The sequence below is a fragment of the Colius striatus genome, chromosome 11, assembly GCF_028858725.1.
Source record: "Colius striatus isolate bColStr4 chromosome 11, bColStr4.1.hap1, whole genome shotgun sequence".
Taxonomy (NCBI): Eukaryota; Metazoa; Chordata; class Aves; order Coliiformes; family Coliidae; genus Colius; species Colius striatus.
This window is the reverse complement of record NC_084769.1, coordinates 14,365,111-14,385,343: the sequence shown is the minus strand read 5'-3', so window position 1 is coordinate 14,385,343 and position 20,233 is coordinate 14,365,111. Positions and strand designations below refer to the sequence as shown.

Here is a 20,233-nt window from a genome sequence, read left to right as displayed (position 1 = left end):
TTAGCTTGGGTAGGTAATTTACCATTGCTTTGACATCTGGCAGTACAATCAAAGCAGAATCTCACTTACCAAGGCTGCAAGGTAAGCAAATCTGTTTCCTTACAACTTTGTCACCTCATCTTCTTTCACAGCAGAAATTTCATAATTGCTTCTGCGACAAGACTCTTGATGGTTCCATGTAGCATGTCCCACAGATTCAACTACTCTTGCCAAACAAGCAAAGGTACCTCTTACTCTGCACTATAAAATATTAATGAATTAAGTTTGGACTTTGAAAATAATTACCAAAAAAAAGTAAAAGGAAATGTGATGTGTCATTTTGTGTTTCTGGGATGGAAGAGGGGCTGATCCAGCTTGTAATACATTATGGTTTAATTATATGCTTCCTACTCTGTAATAAAGTACCTTTATTTCCAGACCAGAATGGGCACACAGAAACTTACTCTGCCAAACACAGATTTGTAAATGAGAGGGACAGGAGAGGATCTAACAAGGACTAAGCTTACTGGTCCCACTGTGTCTGTTCATAGCTGGGCTGTTCAGTGGCACTAAGTCACGAGATGCAGTTGTTCACCAGCATGACCAAATCTGACCCTGCACCAGGAGCTATCCAGGAAAATCCTTCATAGGAAAATCAGAAAGTCAGTGAGGGAATGTGTACATGTATAAATGTATAAAATATATAATATATAAAACAATTCTATATCTGACAGGTTATTTGTTGGGATCTGACATCACTTCTGTGGAAAGCAAAATAGTTATTTTGGCAATAGCTGCTCTATCACACCGTGTGAAAAAAAACCCTTGAAATTCTGTCAGAAAAATATAGCTAGATAAATTTTAAATTTCGTCCATTACAAGTCTGTCTTGGGATCTGGCTGATTTTAATTCCTTCCTCTTCTCCACTCATGCCATGTCTTATTTCAGTCCACTTGATACTAAGCATTGTGGTACTTACACTAAAGGGTAGGACCAGGCTCTTACATTTGCTGCAAAGCTGTGAGTGCTGGCTCTGTGTTTTTCTTGCTTTTCATATTATCTGCTCCTCATGCTTTGGTTTTCTTTTCCCCTCTTTGTTCCCAAATGCTGCAAGTACAAACCAGCTATCCATAGCCTTACAGCCACTCCTTCATTTCCAGAGCAAGCACCAACACATCTCTGAGATCCGCAGCATCCAAGGAAAAATCAATTCCAGACATATTGTATCAATTTCAACACTTCGTAGGAACTGGCAGAGTTTAAATCTCTCAGCTCTGTGTGTCTTGAATCAGCTTTGCCTTTCTCTTGCATAGATACAAAGGGAGAACAATCTGCCTAACTCTGAGGGACTTTAATTCAACTGTGCGTATCTGTCTAAAGAAATTAAATACATGTGTTACTCCCAATTCCCATACTTTGTTCTGAGGAAGGGGAAAGATGTGGCTGCTTGCTTTTAGAAGCCAAATTTTGACACTTCTAATGAGCATCAGATAACTTTACCCTAGTTCCACATCCTCTAAGGGAATCACAATGGAGCAAAGCCTTAATCTTGTTCCCATTCACGTCAGAAAAAAAAATTCCCATTGGTTTAAATTAGCGCATGAGTGATCTTAAAAGATGAGTCAGAATTGCACAACCCAGCTTTTATTGGTTCAGGTTTGAGGGGTCTCTCTTAAACCACAGTCCAATACATACTCACCCAAGTTCCTCGCATGAAAAAATATTGGTTTACCAAATGAGGCCTCAAACCCTGACTCATTCCTTCCTCAACCAAGCTCCCACTGCAATACTGTAAATATAACCTAGGGAGTTAGAGATGTGTTCTTTCACCCCTATAACACCATCTTTTTTTCTTCTTCCCTTCCCTTCCCTTCCCTTCCCTTCCCTTCCCTTCCCTTCCCTTCCCTTCCCTTCCCTTCCCTTCCCTCCCCTCCCCTCCCCTCCCCTCCCCTCCCCTTCCCTTCCCTAATCTTTTACTCTGCAAGCCCCCACACTTTGCCCTGTGCCTTTATAGAGACAGCAGAAGCAATAAACTTTCATTTCCCTCTCCAAATATTATGAAACTGCTTAATTATTAAAATGTCTGTGTTGTTTCACTGGAGGAAAAAAGTCAAGCCCTGTGTGTTCTAATTGTTTATTTTCCTTTCAGCTTCCTTGGCATAGGGTTCTTTCCTTTTTTTTTAAACTTATACAAACATTTCTCCAGACTGAGCATTCATAAAGTTCCTGGTGAATTAAACTGCTTGAGGCTCAGCAGCCTGAATCTTTCAGTGGAGATGGGATGAGGAGAAGCAATCTCATTTTACAGTAACATATGAGTAGACATCTCCTATGAATCTCTGGAACTAGAAGAATGTAGTTTGCCTTTTCAATCCCAAGACTTACAGCCAAAAATCATCTTGAATCTGTAAGTGAGCTACAAACAATGTGTTGCAGAGAGCATTTTCTAATCAAGACTTAGCCAATAACCTGTGGTTCGTGAGATCTCTGTGGTCAGCAGGCACTAGCGTGAGCCTCTCTGCACAGAGGCAGCTGCGTGGGGAGGCTGTGCAGGCATGGCTGCCTCCCTTCACCTCACCACACGCACACCTCACAGCAGAGACACGGGACATCGGTTCCTCTCTGGAGAGGCAATCTCTTTGCCAAAGAGCCCTGGCTCTTGCCTTGTGCCCCAAACCCCTTCCACCCATGCTGGGAGCTGCCAGCAAGAGCTGCAGGCAGAAGAAGGTTCTCAGTTCTCTCACTTGATGAAAGCTGCCAGCACTAAAGTTGAACTTTCCTCTCCTTCTGGATTTTCAAGGCCCCTCGGGCTGTGCTCCAGCAAGTGGGCAGCACAAACACAGTGATTCTGGCATGTCTGAAGGCACCGTGCAGGGGATCGGAACATGCTTCATGGCTCTGGTCCAAATGTCAGCCAGACTGGGAGGAGTTCCAGACATGCACAAATTCAGGCCAAATGGCCAAAGTCTTTGTATCAGCCTGGAGAAAGTTGGCTTTGTGAAATGTGTCTGGTGAAACCTGGACATATGGTGGCTTTAGCTGTGGAGAACTGCATGTGCATAACCTGCCTTCCTGCACTTTTGTCAGTGACAGCTGGGAGGTCACTATAATTATCCTGAATTTGGATGCTGAGTGGCAGTGAGCATTTGTCTGTTTGGAGCACGAGAGAAAAGTTGTTTACAAATGGCTTGTAGCTTAATGTCTTCAAAGCATGCCTGCCCTTCTCACTTATAAGGACCATGCACTGGGAGATCAGGCAGAGGATTAATGGATAATCATCTCCTCATCCACTCGAGGTTTTGTTAAAGCTGAATCAGTAAACCCGATTAGTCGGTGGGATGTCCAGACAGGATTAATTTGGGACTGAAGTTAGGTTGGTAAAGAAATGCTTGGTGTATGTCTCCTCCTCTGCCAGGACTGTGAGTTGCGTTTCGTGCATGTGGGACATGGCGTGACAAAGTGGTTAGTCCATGAGGGAGGTTCTCAGCTCTAAGTGGGATGAGATGAGTTACTCTCTAAACTATGAGGGAAAGCAGAAGGGAGGTAATTTTGTTCTGTCTTTCCACTATTTTCTTGCTATTTTATCAGAATTGGAGACTCCTCTTTTAAAAGGATTATTTACCTGTACTCTAACTTGGACCCTTAATAAGACTGGGAAATTTTAAATTCGAGTCATGCTTGACAGGATCATACAATTTCCCAAATTTCTGCATGAGAGCTAAGTCCATTTCAGTTATTTCTCAAGCAATAACACTCAAAACATACTAAAGGAAGCCCAGAAGGATCCAGATTTAAGGACAAGAAGACAGTGGAGCTGTCCTGATCCTACCTACCAGAGGCAGAGCACATCATCCTGTGTGCCATACTCAGGTTACAGCACTGCAAATTTTTCAGAACAGAGAAGCTTGGTGACAATCAGAGAAGGAACTGCACAGTGTGCACTGACTGCTACACACTTCCCTCAAAAATATGCTTTTGTGTCAGTCATTTGCTTGGAGAAGTTTGGAGCAGTGGAGGAATTCAAGTGACACACTACAAGTCAGTAGGCACCTTGTTATTCCATAAGCAGCTCCCAGGGTGACAGTTTGCAGAAAGATTTCTTGCACCCAAGACTTGCTCCAAATAACAACTAGGGTTTCCAGGAAAATTGTGTCATAGAAAAGCCTGGTGTGATGACCTCTGTGAGAGAACAGAGCACTCTCTGAAGCAGAATTTATCCTTAAAATGACCAGCACCTTCAGACAGACAGTGCTGGGGCTTCCTACCTGGGTTTTACTCTGCTCTTACTCATAAAGGTCCCTTAAATTAAATTAACCTGCTCTCGAATGTGCAGACTTACAGTGCAAGCAAGGTAGTGTAACATGGAGCAGCAGAATGGCACAGGCAGGAGGTCTGGAAATTTTTGACTTGTTAATGATCCAAATATATATATGTGTGTGTGTGTATAATTTCAATGATTTGTATAACTGTGTTTAGACAGAATGTGTTGATGTTTTGCTCTCTTAAACCCAGAGAGCATTTCTAGGATGTGCAAATACTCTATTTCAGTACTTTATTACTGTTTGCATGAACTCTCTGATAATGACTTCCAGAGGACAGTGTAAAATCAGAAGAACCCCCTCAAAACTGTTTGCCATCATCTGTCAAATGGAAGTATTTTCCATAAAATCTGGATGGCTACAAAACTGTAAGGAACAAATTTATAGTGAGCCAGTGTTCCTACTTGGGAAGGAGAAAAAGCTTTCTGGGTTAGTGCAAAGCTTTGGGAAACAGGACTGAAACACAGCTCTCTACCCTGACATCATCTCAAAACAGTTCCTGGAGGAAAGTATCGCTTATGAAGCATTGAGCCTGCAAATTAAATGAGCTGTGTTGTGAGATCTGTGCATTCAAGAATGGGTCCACTTCTTACATGATATGTGTGATGTCATAGGTTGCTTTTAGAGAAGTGACACTCCTGGACCAAAATGGTTCCGTTTTTCTGCTTTCCAGGTCTTGCTATTGTGCAATACTGTAAACACTGTTTACTATCTACTGCAGAAAAACTCTTCCCAGTAAACACAGACAAGTTTAAAGCTAAAGTCAAATTAAAAGCAATTCATTTGAATAAATGGAAATTAAAGGCTGCAAAAGACAACACTTCCCAGACAAATTATTTCCTCATCATCCTTGGAAGTAAACGGTCACTTGGCAAAAGCTGAATGGAAATTAGTCAAGAGTGTCTGTTCCACAGCCCTTCACTAGGAACCAGATGAGATTCAGCTTTGGTGAGTGAAAAATGACATGAGACGAGTTCTGCTAGCTGCCCTTTCTCCCTCTCTATCACAAGGGATGCTTTGGTGTCAATCTGAAGCATTTCTCCTAAGGTCTCCACAGGTCTCCCACTGTGTAAGTGTTTAAGATGCAGCCACTGGGGATGACGACGTTAAACTATCCCTGGAGAACTTAAACTGGTTTTGGCCATCTTGTGCTCCGCTCTGCTCTCATCACACATGCTAGTCAACAGCCATGCCACAAGCAGACAAATTTCTCTTAAACACTAAGTGGGAAATGCAAAGATACCTTTTCCTGTTGCCTGGACCATAAAGCATGAGGAAATCTGGCACGGAAAGTATGTTTTGCTGGTGTCTCTTCTAGCAGTGCCATATGAAATCCTGCAAAATCTGAAGGGTTAAAACTACATCTTGCAACTGCTGCCTGTTTACAGAGGGCTGGTGCCCAGGACTGGCTGGTAGCTGATGCAAAAGGGTGTTTGTGGTAGAGAGTCCAGTGGCCAAAGCTGTGGGGAAGGAGTCACTTGTGCAGAGGAGTAAAATGCCAATGGGTTGGTTGGAAGAGCTAGATGGCATGTGTACATTAAAGGGGGAATGAAGTGGGAAAACTTTTCAAGCTATCAAAAGACATTCCTCTCTGAACAGAAGTTCTTTGCTGAGCAGAGAAGACAGAATCCAGGACACATTTTGAAACCATTCCTGTCCATAACGATGCAATAATAGTCAGGTAAACTTATTTCTTGACATGCTCACCCCCACAGTGATCTTATTTGGCCCATCTAGTCTGGAGCGTTGAGTCTAACATTGGCTGAAAGGTGTTCAGAGCTCTAAACACACCTGGTTGTTGCATAAAGACCCTAGCTACTTTACACTGGTGTTAATTCAGGATCAGCATGAGATCATTCTGGTTTTCAAAAGGTAAAAAAGTCTCTTTAGCTGGACAAGTCTAAATAGATAACCCTTCTGCTTAGAGTGTAAAACCCAGTTTGAGTAACTGAAGAGCATATGCAGTCTTAGTGACCTCCCTGGAAAGACTTTTAACTGAAACTAGTCCATGTGTTATTTATCCAGAACTGGATATGTCAACACAAATGCATTCATTTTTCCCTGCTGTTTTTCAAAAGGTCTCTTTTCATTACCTTGGTTTGAGATAACACTTGACAGCATCTAACAGCTGAACAATCCTGATCATCCCCTCTGATTAAAAGAGACTAGACAGGGTGGGAAACTTCAAGTTTTGCCTTATTTGCTTTAGACCTTTTATTCTCTTTATGCTTGATCCAAAGCCCATTGGAGTCTAAATGAAAGTTTTGTTTTCTTTCAGGCTCTAGTTCAATACCTTTGCCAATAGCCATTTAGTCACAGCCTGACTACTAGCATATATCATCAAAACAAGTCTTGCAACTAGATGCTAAACAGTATTTGTGGACAGCAGGGGCTCAGCACAGGCTTTCAAGCAGGAGAAAGAGGCTCTCTAGGTCACTCCTGAGGTACTTTGGCAGGGTAAAGACATGAGTGCTCAGATAGTGGTGTCGATCTGGCATGATTCTGCCCAGACAGATTGATTCTGAAATGACCTAAAAGCAGCAAAGTTTCCCCTGACAAACCCATTCTGATATTCCTTGTGAGGACCTAAAATAATTTGGGAATGCAGGTTGCTAGACCTGAGGCATGTAATCTCTGAAAAATAGAATGCTTTTTTTCATCCATTGCAGCCAGGTTTTGTTGCAGCCACGTAAACGGATGAACTGCTACACACACAGAGCTGGTTGCCCTATTTATTTTTTTCCCCTTGTTTTCGTGTATACTAATTTACTCCCTGCAATCCCAGTGGAACAGAAATCAAGCAGCCCCTCATTAAAATTCATAACTATTAATTTTGGAATCCTCTGTGCAATAAGCAGCTTTATTTGAGATTGCACATTGCCTTTTGTACCACAGACAGCTTTACAGAATAAAGCAATAGTAAAGGCAAAGAAAACATGAAGGCACTGGGGTTTTGGGGGGTAAGAGGTACACCAGCGCTACATTGTCCTTGCAGTTGTTACTAACAGAACAGGGAATTTAAGTTCGGAGTTTTTATTACATTCTTTCCTCTACACTAACAGTAGTAAACATACAATTGAGGTCTATGTTTTTTGTGTAAAATGACCAACTAGACATTGATCACATCCTTGGAAATGATCCTCAATGTTTATCAAATAAGCAGGTTAGAAAAGAAAGAATACCGGGGTGGCCTGAACCATGAGATAAATCAATTAATTTGGGAAGAGATTTAAGGGCAAGAGAGAACCTACTGGTAAATCAAAAATCTGTTTTGGAAGAAATAGAAAACACAGAGAAGAATTTGTATGTTTAGGGTTTGATTGTTTGGGTTTTTTTTTCCTATTTGGCTGGTCTTTGTGCAAATGAAGCTTTTCTCACTGCTCTTGAAGTGCTACATTACTGTGGATAGGCTTGGAGCACAAACAGGTTTGTTGACTTTTTTTTCCTCCTCTTCCCTAGCCTACAGTTTTTGTCTGTATGTTCCCATGTAAACAGTTCATTCTTGGTTGCTCCATTGCATGAAGCAAAAATAATTGTCTGAATGGTTTGTAAGTATACTTGCAACAGTCTTTCCATCCTGTTAAGTCTTCAATGAAATACTGACATCTGTGTGCAGCAAATCATAACACCGAAGTGCTCTGTAAACTAGCATCAGCTCTTGCTGGTTACAATGTTGTTCTGTAAGTTCTTCTAAGCTTAAATCATTCTCCTGCTAACAAGATTCCTGCTTTGCAGCTTCTTTGTTATAGTATTTGACACTTGTTCATCTGCACGTAGTATACTTTCCTTACCATAGTCCACAGACCTTCTCAGCCCCTTGTTATTATTTTGATCTCACAGAATACCTTTAATTAGGGAAAAACAACAGTTTCTATTTTGGATTTTATTAATTTCTCATGAGGAAACTTGAAGAGGATGTCATACCCTTTTGACGACACCGTGATACAAAAAATAGTCTCTCTTAAACAAAACTGTTTTAAGCAATCCAATATACATTCTCCTTCACGGGATGCTGGCTGACTTGAAGTTTGTCTCAGGGATTTCACAGAAGTTTCTCCTCATGAGTTATTTGCTGGAAATGAAATAATCCAGAAATGTTATTATTTACACTATGATCATGCTTTATCATTTCCAATGATACCGAACCTTTGGTATTTTACTTTTCAGTATTCACACCTGGAATACGATTGTAGCTTTAGGTAGCTCTTAGAGGATGACATACAAATTTGCTCTAGAGTGACTGTAGGTGGCAACTGGATCTCTGGATGCAGCATCAGGTGTGTACATGTTCGGCGCTTATTTTGAAAGGTACCCACTGTGTCTTTCTTTACATCTTATTTTTGCAGATGGAGTGCTTATGCTTTAAGCCAGCTATAGGAAGTTGTATATCATGTAAACATCACCAGCAACATGGAAATAGAGTAGCAGTAGATGTATCAATGAACATGATATTGCAGTATCCACATTCCATTTTAGCAACTATCATGAAAGCTATTGACCTGGAAAGCTAGTACTTAAAGAGACGCTAGTAAACCATGTAAACAAACCTATCCCTGATCAAATGTATTGCTTAAACAGGAATGAGTCTCTTTGGATGATATTGCTTTCTTTAGACTTCTAGCTGAGAGTGGATCCCTTGAAAACTGAGTTAATTTGCAAGGATGTAGCACACACAAGTTGATCCATTCACATTTAAAGCTGCAAGATGTCCAGTCTTTGAAATCTGTGCCGTCCAAAGAATAGCTCAATAATGTTTCTTAAAGTACTGTAAGATCCTTGAGTGACAGCTTACAATAGAAATACAGACTGTTCAGCAGACGAACATGTTCTGCTTTTACCCAAGAAGAAAGTATGGGATCAAACCCCTCCCCTCCTACACACAGATGCATACCACAGTGTCAAAGCAGACATATTTCACCTGGTTCAGCAGAGCAATTGGTTTGCAGAAAACAGCTTTGGTTTACTGTCACTGCTTTTTGCTTCGCACATGCCTTGCAAGACTTGATCAGCTCCCACACAGAAGCTGTTATTTTTCTCTAATTAAATATCCTGTCCAAGAAAAACTAGTGTGGTTTTTACAGCTATACATGATACTACCTTCTCATTATGACCTTTTCTTAAGTATTTTAATGATGGTTTTTTTCTGACCGAGTTAAAAATTAGATGTCACTTTGAAAGTGAGGAAAAGAAATAGCTAGGTAGGTTTTATTGTTAAATTAGAAACTCCACAAGTTGAGACTGGGGGTCTCCATCTCTCCATCAATGCACTGGGCAAACTGGCACACAGTAGGGAACCATAAAGAAAATGCTGGATTTTCAGTGGCAATAGAAAATGATTTCTGCATTACAAGAATGTAACTTTCCCCACTATTATCAGCATGAGCCTTCTTCTCCTAGACAGTACAGATGTGGATCTCAACTTTGTTTATAACACTGAGTAAGGCAAGTCTTAAACTGATTTGATTTCTATTAATGCAATATGCTCCAAATAGATCTCACTTTAACATTCATTTAACTTGCATTTCCTCTTCATTTGATCCAGTTATTTCTATTGATAAGTCTCTACTAGAGCTTTTCAGTTGACTTGAGTCTGAGTGGAATCTGTGGTCTGTGCTTGTGCCAGGAGTATGTACTATTTTCATAGACTTCAAATGCATGAAATAGAGAGTTTTCACTGAAAATATCATGGCATCCTTAATTTGGCACTATACGTATCACAGACAACACTTCTGACTCAGCCAACACTTACTCCTCAGACCTTTATGTTGTCTTCCACATATGTCTTGTTCCATGTATCATTCTAGCTCTGTATAAAATGAAATATTTAATAACCATCCTCTTTATGGTATTTCCTCCAAAGAGAAATCCTCTGAATGCAACTGTGCTCTGCCTCCCAGTCTTGCCAATGAGAAACAGGACCATATCTGCCTCCAGACCAGCATTATAAACATTTTCAAGTTTTGTTTCATGACACAAAACAGATTCTAAAGACCTCATCCACAGAGCCTCTGCTCCCCCGACCCTTTTCTGCCAGAGTAGCCTCTGGTTTTTTACACCTTCCACAGCTACTAACAGGAAAGCAATCTGCAGTGCGTCTTGGAAGGTCATAATGTTTGCAAAGTATTCCCATCACGTCTTCCCACATGAGCTGTGCTCAGTGACCACCTAGGCTGATATAATTTAAAATACTGACAAGGTTAGGTAGTATGATTAAATGTGTTAAATATTATAGCATTGCCTCTAAAAATTGGCATCCTCTCTTTCCCAGGACATGCTGCTTCCAGTTCTGAAGGGAAATGGTGATAATTAGCTGAATTATGAAGACATCTGACATCTTAATTCACTATAGTTACCTTCTTTTTACTACATCTAGCTAATTTCAGGGCCAGAGCTCCTGAAAATAAAGACTATATTAGTTATGGACAATGCACAACTGTCCTGGTTACAAGTTTGGCTCATATGTACTGGCAAGAAATCCCAGGCTAGACAATGAACTTATGTTTATGAGTTTTGTTCTGATTCCACCAAATAGCGTCACAATGATATCTGTAATACAACTAGACCCTAATGTACTTTAAAATGCAATATGGCATGGACTCTGTCTGCACTATGCTGATAGACCCAAAGTAGTTTTGAATAGCAGTAGACTACTTGTAGGACAACTGAGTTCAGCATTAATTGACTTTCCCAGAATCTGTACATGGTTTTGCTTCCCAACTCTCTGCTGCTGGTATCCAGTTTTCCCATCAGCAACCATGTTATCCTGGATATGTGCCTATTAGTCTCAGCAGAGATTGCAAAGTACATTCAGATCAAGGATTTTTAATGATTGTAATGAAGGATTCCTGCTTCAGACAAGGATTTTCTCTTTTACTGCACCAAATGTTCACTCTTTATCACTAACTTCCTGCTTGTACAATTAGTCCCAGGATCTGAAAATGCAGCAGCAAAGTGATGAAAACACGATCACCTTGCATGTCTTCCTTTTCCCACATCTGCTACCACAAAAAGCTCGCCTGAGTTTTAGGCAGATCTAGACCATCAGAGGAGCACTTCAAATTCTAATGCCTAGTGTGTTTGAGTGGAAACAGAAGTCAGTCCCACAAAGTCATGTAGCCAGCGAAATGCTGTGCAGCCTCTTTGCTGCCTTCTACAAACACCAGCTTTTGATCCCTGACCAATTCTGAGCTGTGGCACACTAGGAATAAAATATCTTCCCAGTTCCTCTAAATACTCTTTGTTTTACTTTGACTGCTCTGATACACATATCTGCAAATCCCAACAACACAGTTAGCTATTGTCTTGCTTCTTCTTGAATACTGGAGTTTGAAGGTTTGATTTGAGACCAGAAATAGAATTCCATGTTCTATTTCCACAGCTCTGTTTCTGCATGCTCATACTTCACTATAGTTGTCTATATATCACCCCACTTAAGAGGGTAATGCAAGGTATATAATTAAGAACATAAGTATGCCCAGGAATAAGACAAATAGTTGGGAATATGTCCTCTTCTACAGAAAAGGCTTAACAGGGAAATAGAAAGCTTTTTATCCTACTACTACTTTTTACGTTTGGTTCTGATTCTCAGCAAAAGACTGTCAGAGTTTCTGGAACTCCAGACAAACATTAATACAAGGGAAAATGGGGACTCTAACCTGTGCTACCTGATGCCATTGCAAAATCCTAGAGTACAGACAAAAATTGCAGTTTTATCCCACATCAGCTTTATGATGTGGATGTTTCATCAAGAATGGAAATGGAGGAGGAGCAGTGGGAATGGGACATGCAAGGAAATATTATGTATATTGACTGATATCTTCCCTTTACAGTAACTGAAAGTGCTGAGGTCTCAACAGCTGCACCTTCATGCTTTTGCTCAATGTTGTGTTCATTTCAATCCCACTGTCACTTTGCTGTTAGCTGCACTATGGAGATGTGCAACTTCCTCAGAGTGATAAGCTGGAAAGCCATTTTGCCACAAGTTTTTCTTGCCCTTCAGTGCAGTAAGATGATTATTTAAGTATGAACAGGTTTGACCTTTGGACACCTGTCAAGAACTTCATTATTTGCTTAATATGTCAGTTTCACCTCCTTTCACTTTCACATTTACTGGAACTACTTCAAGCACAAGTCATTGCAAGCCACCTTAATACAGGTACTTTCTAGGTACAAGTTCTGCTTGAGAGCTTTGAACTGTGGCTCCACATGCTCATCGCTCATTACTAAAGCACTACACACAGCAACATTGAAAAGCACACAAAGTAGCTGCACCAAAAAACAGGCTGCTAAGTCATGCCCTTCCTTCACAAGATCTTCTGCAGATCTGCCAACGCATCTCACTTCAGGATCTTCTTGCACTCTAACATTTTCTCTGTTACTTATCAGACTCGTCCCCTGTCCTCATGTCTTTAATTTGACAAACACTCTTGTAGAAATCCCTAATGTCTACACTATCCAGTCTCTTTTTGTTTCGGTAGGAAATTAGCAGATGATCCTTGTCCTGCAGATGTTACAATCTTGCTCTTCCTGCTATCAATGTTACTCTGTGGTCATGGATTCTCACAGTACATTGCTGAGTCCCAGAATCCTGCAGTGTTTCTTCCATCCGGCACCTGCAAGAACTGAACTACATGAAGTGTTTGGGACACGCTACATTGAATAAATCTGGGCCAGAATTGCAAGGCTCTTCACGGTACTCTCCATTAAAGATTATGTCTGGTAGATGGATTACCTCAAATCTTCCATAAAAGGGCAGATAAACAGACTCCATAGAGGAAGAAGAGGTTGGGGGAAAAAACTGAGGAATCTTGACCTCGCTGGTTGCTGGTGACCACATTTACTTTGAAGATCACAAAAGCAAAATAGCCTATGAGACCATAAAAAGTACTAAGACAGTTCAATGACTTTCAGTTCTGTACTTAAACCTTTTTGTTAATGTAGAAATACGACTTTACATACAAAATTCTAAGAGATGCAGGTGATGGTATGCACCTATATATCTTGTGGTAAAACATCAGACAGAACTGTAAAGCATTTCTGAACGAGGAACTTAGAGCATGTCCTATAGCACCACCTAGTCGGCTAATTTAAAAGTGGTCCTTATCCCTTGATCCCCTACTATAATCATCTGCTTATTCATAAGAAACAGGGTGCACTTCAACCCCAGTTGTTCCTTACTATAACAACTGTTTCATGAAACCAGAACCATGTAAACATGGAAGTTAGTAAAGCTGGAGTCTCTACTTTTCCCAATCATATTTATTATAAATGTGTTAAGAGAAATCACAGTACAAATGCAAGGCTGTACCAGCCTCTTTAGTTTTCGCATTAGAAAACACTGATTTCTAGACACTGGCAGCTGATCCAGAAGGCAGAAGCACCTTTCAGAAAGTTGGGCTGTACAAACCCACCCAAACTGCTCACCATATTCACCAGTACGTGAAGTCTGAGTGACCCTTGGGCTTTCAAGATCCATTATCCCACTGTGTGTTTTGGTCAGTGAGGGGTCTGGTGTCCAGCTGTGCATCATCACCTGCATGCATTTTTTCTTTGTACATCTGCACGATGTACATGTATATGGATGCCAACTTACTAATTATAAGTCTGGGCAGATGATAAAGCTATATGGCAAGGCTGCAGACCTGTGGCTGTATCAGCTCTCTGCTAATTTTAAAGAGGGAGGTAAAGCTCTCCTTTTTTTCTGTCTGCCTCCCACCTTGTTGCAGCCCTGGCACTTTTCAGATTTCTCAATGAATCCATTCAGCGTACTAACCTGGTAGAAACTGATCCCTTTTTCCCTCATTACTATGTTTTATGTTTATAGTGAGTTAAAAGCAGCACACAAGAGCATCTGACGGATGCCAGATCTAGCAAAAAGTGTTTCAAAGGCAGAGGTGGGGAAGGTGGGATCTTTCCTCTGTCTTCTCCCTTTGGGTGGCAGCAAACCATTCATCTGCCAGGCCATATTGCATAAAACCATAGCCTAAAGGTAGAACTGTGCCTTCTCATGAAGAAGGGTGTGTTTTCTTAACAATTAACAATTGTTTATTGGAAGTTAAAACCAAAGCTGTCATTACCAGCCTCTGTACAAAACAGGCACAGACGCTGGCTATGCCAGCTCAGGTCTGATTTGCACTAGCATTTCTAAAATGCAGCAGATCATCTAGCACGAAAAAGGTAGGATAAATATTCTCATTAGGATACTTTCACATAAGTCTTGCAGGAAGATCTGACCTTGATTGAAAACTCCGTTTACAATCTTAATTGGTTTATGTGAAAACAAATCTCAGGTCTACCAACTGAACCTTTTCTGGGAAGAAATCAGACCTCAATCAGAGGCTGTTGTTGAAATTAATCTAAGGAGATGATAACCATGGCTGGCTTTTATTTCTATTCTGCCGTCTTCGAACCCATTACAAAGCACCCAGGTTGTGAAACAAATTCATGTAGAATTATTGAGCAACTACCAGCAACTGGACATCTTCTACTTTGAGCAAAACATAACTTTAAAGCAAATAAAAAATCCTGCGTTATTTTTCTGTCAGGGATGACAGAGAAAACAAATCCTACGTGACACACGCTACTTGTGCCACTCACAGCCTTCCTGGTGAACATTCCTGTGCTGCAGCGGGAGGGCTGCATGAAGCAATACATCTGTAAGGTATTTTACAGGAAAAATAGTGGCAGTTACAGTACGAAACACAAGGGCACAGAATGAATTGATGACGCTGGGAGAGGGACAGTCCCTGCCCCGGGCAGCAGCTGTCGCTCGGGGTGCTTCTCCGTGTCCTGGGGCCTTGCTTGATGCTTTGACGGACGCTTCTGCCGCCCATTTCACGGGAGCCACAGCTGGCTAACACAGCCTCCAGCTCCCAGGGTGCTAGAGCCCCAACTCACCACTGAGGGGAACCACCCCCCGCCCGCCCCTTCCGCCGCCTGGGCCGCGGCGCGGGGAGGGCCAGCTCGCCAGAGCCCCGCCTGGGCTGCGGCGCGGGGAGGGCCAGCCCGCCAGAGCCCCGCCTGGGCCGCGGCGCGGGGAGGGCCAGCCCGCCGGAGCCCCGCCTGGGCCGCGACGCGGGGAGGGCCAGCCCGCCGGAGCCCCGCCTGGGCCGCGGCGCGGGGAGGGCCAGCCCGCCAGAGCCCCGCCTGGGCCGCGGCGCGGGGAGGGCCAGCCCGCCAGAGCCCCAGCCCGCCAGAGCCGCAGCCCGCTGAAGCCCCGCCTGGGCCGCGGCACGGGGAGGGCCAGCCCGCCAGAGCCCCAGCCCGCCAGAGCCGCAGCCCGCTGAAGCCCCGCCTGGGCCGCGGCGCGGGGAGGGCCAGCCCGCCAGAGCCCCAGCCCGCCAGAGCCGCAGCCCGCTGAAGCCCCGCCTGGGCCGCGGCGCGGGGAGCCTCGGTAGGTGCGGGCGGGGAGCGGCCAGGGCGGTCTGAGGCGAGGGAGCCGCTGGAACCGGCCCTCCGTGCCGCTGCCATGGCGCTTTGGGGGTGGGAAAGGGAGGGACGGCCAGCACTGCCACTGCGGCCTGCTCCCGAGGCCTCGCCCACCCTTCCGTAGACGGGTTTAGCCACCCCCTTCCATCTCATACTTTTATTTTTCGCCTCGTTTCTCGATTACTACGGGAGTAAGTTGGGCTTTCCCCTAGGCTACATGCAATTAGAAGAAAATCTATCCCAGGGACAGCAGAAAGCCTACCCAAACATCCTTGTTTTGAACTTTACCTATTAAAATTATCATACTTAAGAGAGAATAAGTGCCCACACCACCACAGAGATACACAGCATTGCAGCATTTGGGAGAGACCACCTTACAAACATAATGACTTTCTGGGAACTAACTAAATGGTTAAGTTTGTAGGGTAGGGTCCATATAAATTGCCTTGTAGTTTCTGGTTGCCCTCCTTAAAGATAAATTGCAGATGGTTTATAAATAAAAATATAGGTGGCATCCATCTGCAGTTAGGGCTGCAGTGGGGTTTCTAGCAGGAGCTGAGAGTCTGCACTGACCCTTGGGGAAGGTCAGAAAGCACAAATGCTAACAAGTGCCAAGGATGGTTTTCCTTTTATTTGCATCAATGTTGACTATGATGATAAAATTAATACTGTGTGGCATTTCTTGCTTATTCTTGCATTAGGAGTGTGACAGGACTGGTGAGTATAATCCAATCAAGAACACAGCCTGGGATGTGAGGGGGTCTGTCCACAAAGGTCTGAAACCATGCCTGCACAGAAGATAATTTAATTAAACAAACAAACAAACAACCCACCAAAACCCTAAACCTTAGAAATTTTTGTGACTGGAGCAGGAAAAAAGTTACTGTTACTGCATTGAGGTGTATTTTGCCATTATGCCTGCTTAGGAGAAGCGTATAGATAAGGTTGGTGCTTCCTGACATGCTTTTCTGCAGTTCACTCATGGGCTGCTTGGTAAGCACCCTTCAGTCTTGCGAGAAAGGAGAGTAGACTGGTTTTCAGCATGGTCTATCCTTCCCCACACTGGTACAGACATGAGCTGAGAGGGTAATTTTCTTCTTGCAGTGCTCCTAATCTTAAAAAGATCCATTAGCCAGCCTGAATGAGAGCACTGTCTCTAACATGAGCTTAAGAAACTTGGGAAGTCCGTGGCTCAGCTACACATGGGAATCAAGTGATAGTCTTTTATACAATCATCCTCTTAGAATTGCTGCCCCCACTCCACTGTAAATGGCATGACTTTTTCAATCAGATCTAGACTACCAGATTTGCCCAGAGGTTATTAGCTCCAAAGAGGTCATTTAGGTTTAGTATTAGCCTTTTCTGGGTTTTAGCTCTATTGACAAGGAGATTTTTCTCACAACATTGGGTTTCATCCAAGCTGTTGGCTCTTGAGCATGTTTTTCTTAAATAATTTTGTCAAACAAATCACCACCTCCTGCCTTCAGGAGAATCTAAGAATACCACCACTTATTACACTAAGAAATATGTATTAAATTATTGTATACTTACATGCATCATTGTTTTTATTAAGCTCTCAGTGTGTGTTCGGTGCAGTATAAACATTAAACAAGATTATTCTTCCCCTGGTGAGTGTACAGTCTGAAAGAGCTTCACAGGAAGGAGTAGTGATAACATATCATTAAAACACCGTCTTTAATTTAATCTCTTTTTCTTTCCCTGTGGTTAATACTCATTTGCTGTTGATCATGACTGGTGTATCCTGACATGTCATCAGTGCTGATTTATGGTGTTACAGCCCCCAGTTGTCCACTTTACCCCTCTGCAGGCGGTTCTTAATCAGTGTGAGTAGAAGAAGAAAAGAGACCATATGTCTGTGTTTCAGCTGCTGCTGTACAAAGCCCAGTAGCATAGCTGAAACCCACCTTTGATGGTACTGTACACTAAGACCTTGGTTGTTGTATCAAAGCATGGTTTCCTTCTGCTACCTCGGCTTCCTGTAAGGACAGCTGGAAACACTAACGTCTTCAACAGCTGCAGCAAGATTCTCTGAAGCTCATATGTTAAAGCCCTGAGAGAGAGACATTGCAAGATGCAAATGGTAACAGGGGCATCCAATTTTTACTGATATTTGTTGGGTTTGGTGCCTAATTCCCTTTTGTATCTTTATAGTAGCATCACTTTAGGAGAGAGTTCTCTAGGAAATGGGTTTTTTAAAGAGATTGGTTTTCCTGGGCAGAACACATCATATGGCTTGGGCTGTAAAGAAACCTGATACTTCCCAAGTGAAACGGGACTCATGAACTAAAAGAACTGTCAGGTTAGAAAGTTTTTAAGTAAATCTGCTTATTTGAAGATTCACAATATAGTTATCCACCCTTAAAATATCTCTCTTCCAGATTCTGCTCTGGATTATTTTTATCTGAAATTATTTTAGAGACAAATTATTAAAAGTAGCTACTGAAAGCATGCTGCTTTCTGAAAATAGCTTTTTGCTGAGTAAGCTAGAACCACAAAATTGAAATCTGAAATAAGAAAAAACACATGCTAGTTGGGTTTTGGGTTTTTTTAACAGTGAGTTTGACTGTCTGTTTGAACAAACTCTAAAGAAAATTTGTGTCTCCTGAAATTTTCAAATCAGAATGTGATCCTATTTTCAAAGTTGTAGTCAAGCTCAAGTTACTAAATGTAGTACTGAGGTTACTGATAAAAATTTTTTGAGTTGTACTGTAGAGTAGATTACTGTAGATTCATTATTGCCTCTTTCTGTGGCCTTCATGTCTGAAGTGTCAGTAGTAGAGTGCAACAGTAGGATTATTCTGGCAAGGACTTGACAAGCATGTTGGGTAAATACAGAATGTGTCTTGATTGTTGGGAGAAGAAGGATGCATGGTGGCTTTATTATTGTCTGTATTGCAGTAAATGGATTAACTGACAGGGAGGAGTTAATTCTTCATACCAATCATCCTATGTTCCAAGGCCCCAAAATTAATGAGCATCACTTTCTCTGTAAAGGTGTTTTGTCAATGTAAAAGAATGTTTATTTGGTTATTGTGCTCTGCTGCTTCTCATGTTTTTTGCTTCATGTTTTCTAAATGCTGCAGAGATGAGAGACCCATTTATGCCTGCTTTAATTCCTGATTTTGTGTTATAAACAGGTTAGGATTTGACTATGGCAGTGCAGTTCCTGAGGAAGGCATCTGCGTGGTTAAAGAAGCGCAAGATCACTTTGTTGGCTGTTTCTTGCATGGGACTGTTTGGCACTAACCTTTCCTACCACTTGTTTCCTGAGCAGACGTTCAAACTGCTGCATGAGGGCTGGTCAGAGGGGCAGCCAGCTGAGCTTTCACAGAAGCTCCTTGCGGTCTTTCAGGAGGTCCTTCAGGATACTCATGTGAAGTCCACTGACTCCTATCGAGCCTTTGCAGCTTCTGGCTTCCACCCTGTGAGTGCTGGAATCCCCTGGCTGCCTTCAGGCTCTTTGGTGGGTGTCCCACTTAACTTTGATAGCACAGCTGAGGATAAAAAAGGAATAGTCGACCATGTGGTTGTGATCAATGGAAAGCAAGTGGACTGGGAGAGCAACGAAGGTGTTGCTTTGAAAGAAGCTCTGACATTTTCACTTGAAGCTCAGAAGTTTGCCATTGCCAGGGAAGTTGTGTACTTGCAGAACGGCAGCCCTTTAGCGAGCGCAGCTGTGGCTCCAACTTGCTTAGCTGGTACATTTCTGTGTGGGAGAGGTATAAAGCTGCTTCTGGGTTTGTCTCCTGGCCCCGTGATACTTCGTGGCATCTGTAACCTCATAACCGCTGCTGGTGGACTAATGTGCTATTATGTTTCTTACGACGCTGTGACCTATCACCTGGACTGCAAGGCGGACAGGAAGGCAGCTACTGTTTCCAAAGACTACGCCAGAGGGGGGGTTGAATTCTATGATAAAATCTTGTTGCGCAACAGGGTTCTTCGTGGTCTGATGGGCAAACAAGGGGCACAAATGTATGCCCCAAGTGGGAACCTTTTCCCGAGGCACTGGTTCAGAATAAAGTATACCCCATACACTTACCGAAGAGATCTGATTGTTAATATTTTAAGAGACCTTCAGGCATAGGAAGGGAACGCTTGAATTTTAAACTTGTGAATTATGTATTCTCTTGGAACACTGCTGTGCTGCTTTTTTTTTTTTTTCCTGTATCTTCATTAGAATTTCAGGGTTTATTTTTGCATATAGTTTGGAAGGAGTTATTGCACATTCTGTGAATAAAGAATTATCTCTTAAAATATTAAAGACTTGCTTCAAAAGTGCTCTGTTCTGTGTGCATCTCAAATCACAAGACGGCTGAGGAGGGAAACTTTTCAGATGCTGATCTGGAAGTTCTGCTGCTCTGCTCTTGCCTTCCTGCCAGTGAAGTATGGAAAATGGAAGAGGGTGAAGTCCAACAGAGAGTTTTGGGACCATTATTATTTAAACTGATATGTTTGTGTGTATGTTTGCCATTCTTGCTGTTACA

The 20,233-nt window shown here is 42.4% G+C and overlaps 1 protein-coding gene across 1 annotated transcript; it reads left to right on the top strand.

The window, feature by feature from the left end:
• Positions 1–15,555: 15,555 nt before the first annotated feature.
• TMEM177 (transmembrane protein 177) lies at positions 15,556–19,974 on the top strand. The gene is made up of 2 exons (XM_062004991.1): positions 15,556–15,690; positions 18,884–19,974. Exon 2 carries the CDS (start codon positions 18,898–18,900, stop codon positions 19,831–19,833), a length of 936 nt encoding a protein of 311 aa, XP_061860975.1. The 5' UTR covers positions 15,556–15,690; positions 18,884–18,897; the 3' UTR covers positions 19,834–19,974.
• Positions 19,975–20,233: the final 259 nt, after the last annotated feature.

What these genes read in the sequence shown, in the direction of transcription:
- TMEM177 (XM_062004991.1), top strand. Translation starts at nt 18,898, where the DNA reads ATGGCAGTGCAGTTCCTGAGGAAGGCATCTGCGTGGTTAAAGAAGCGC.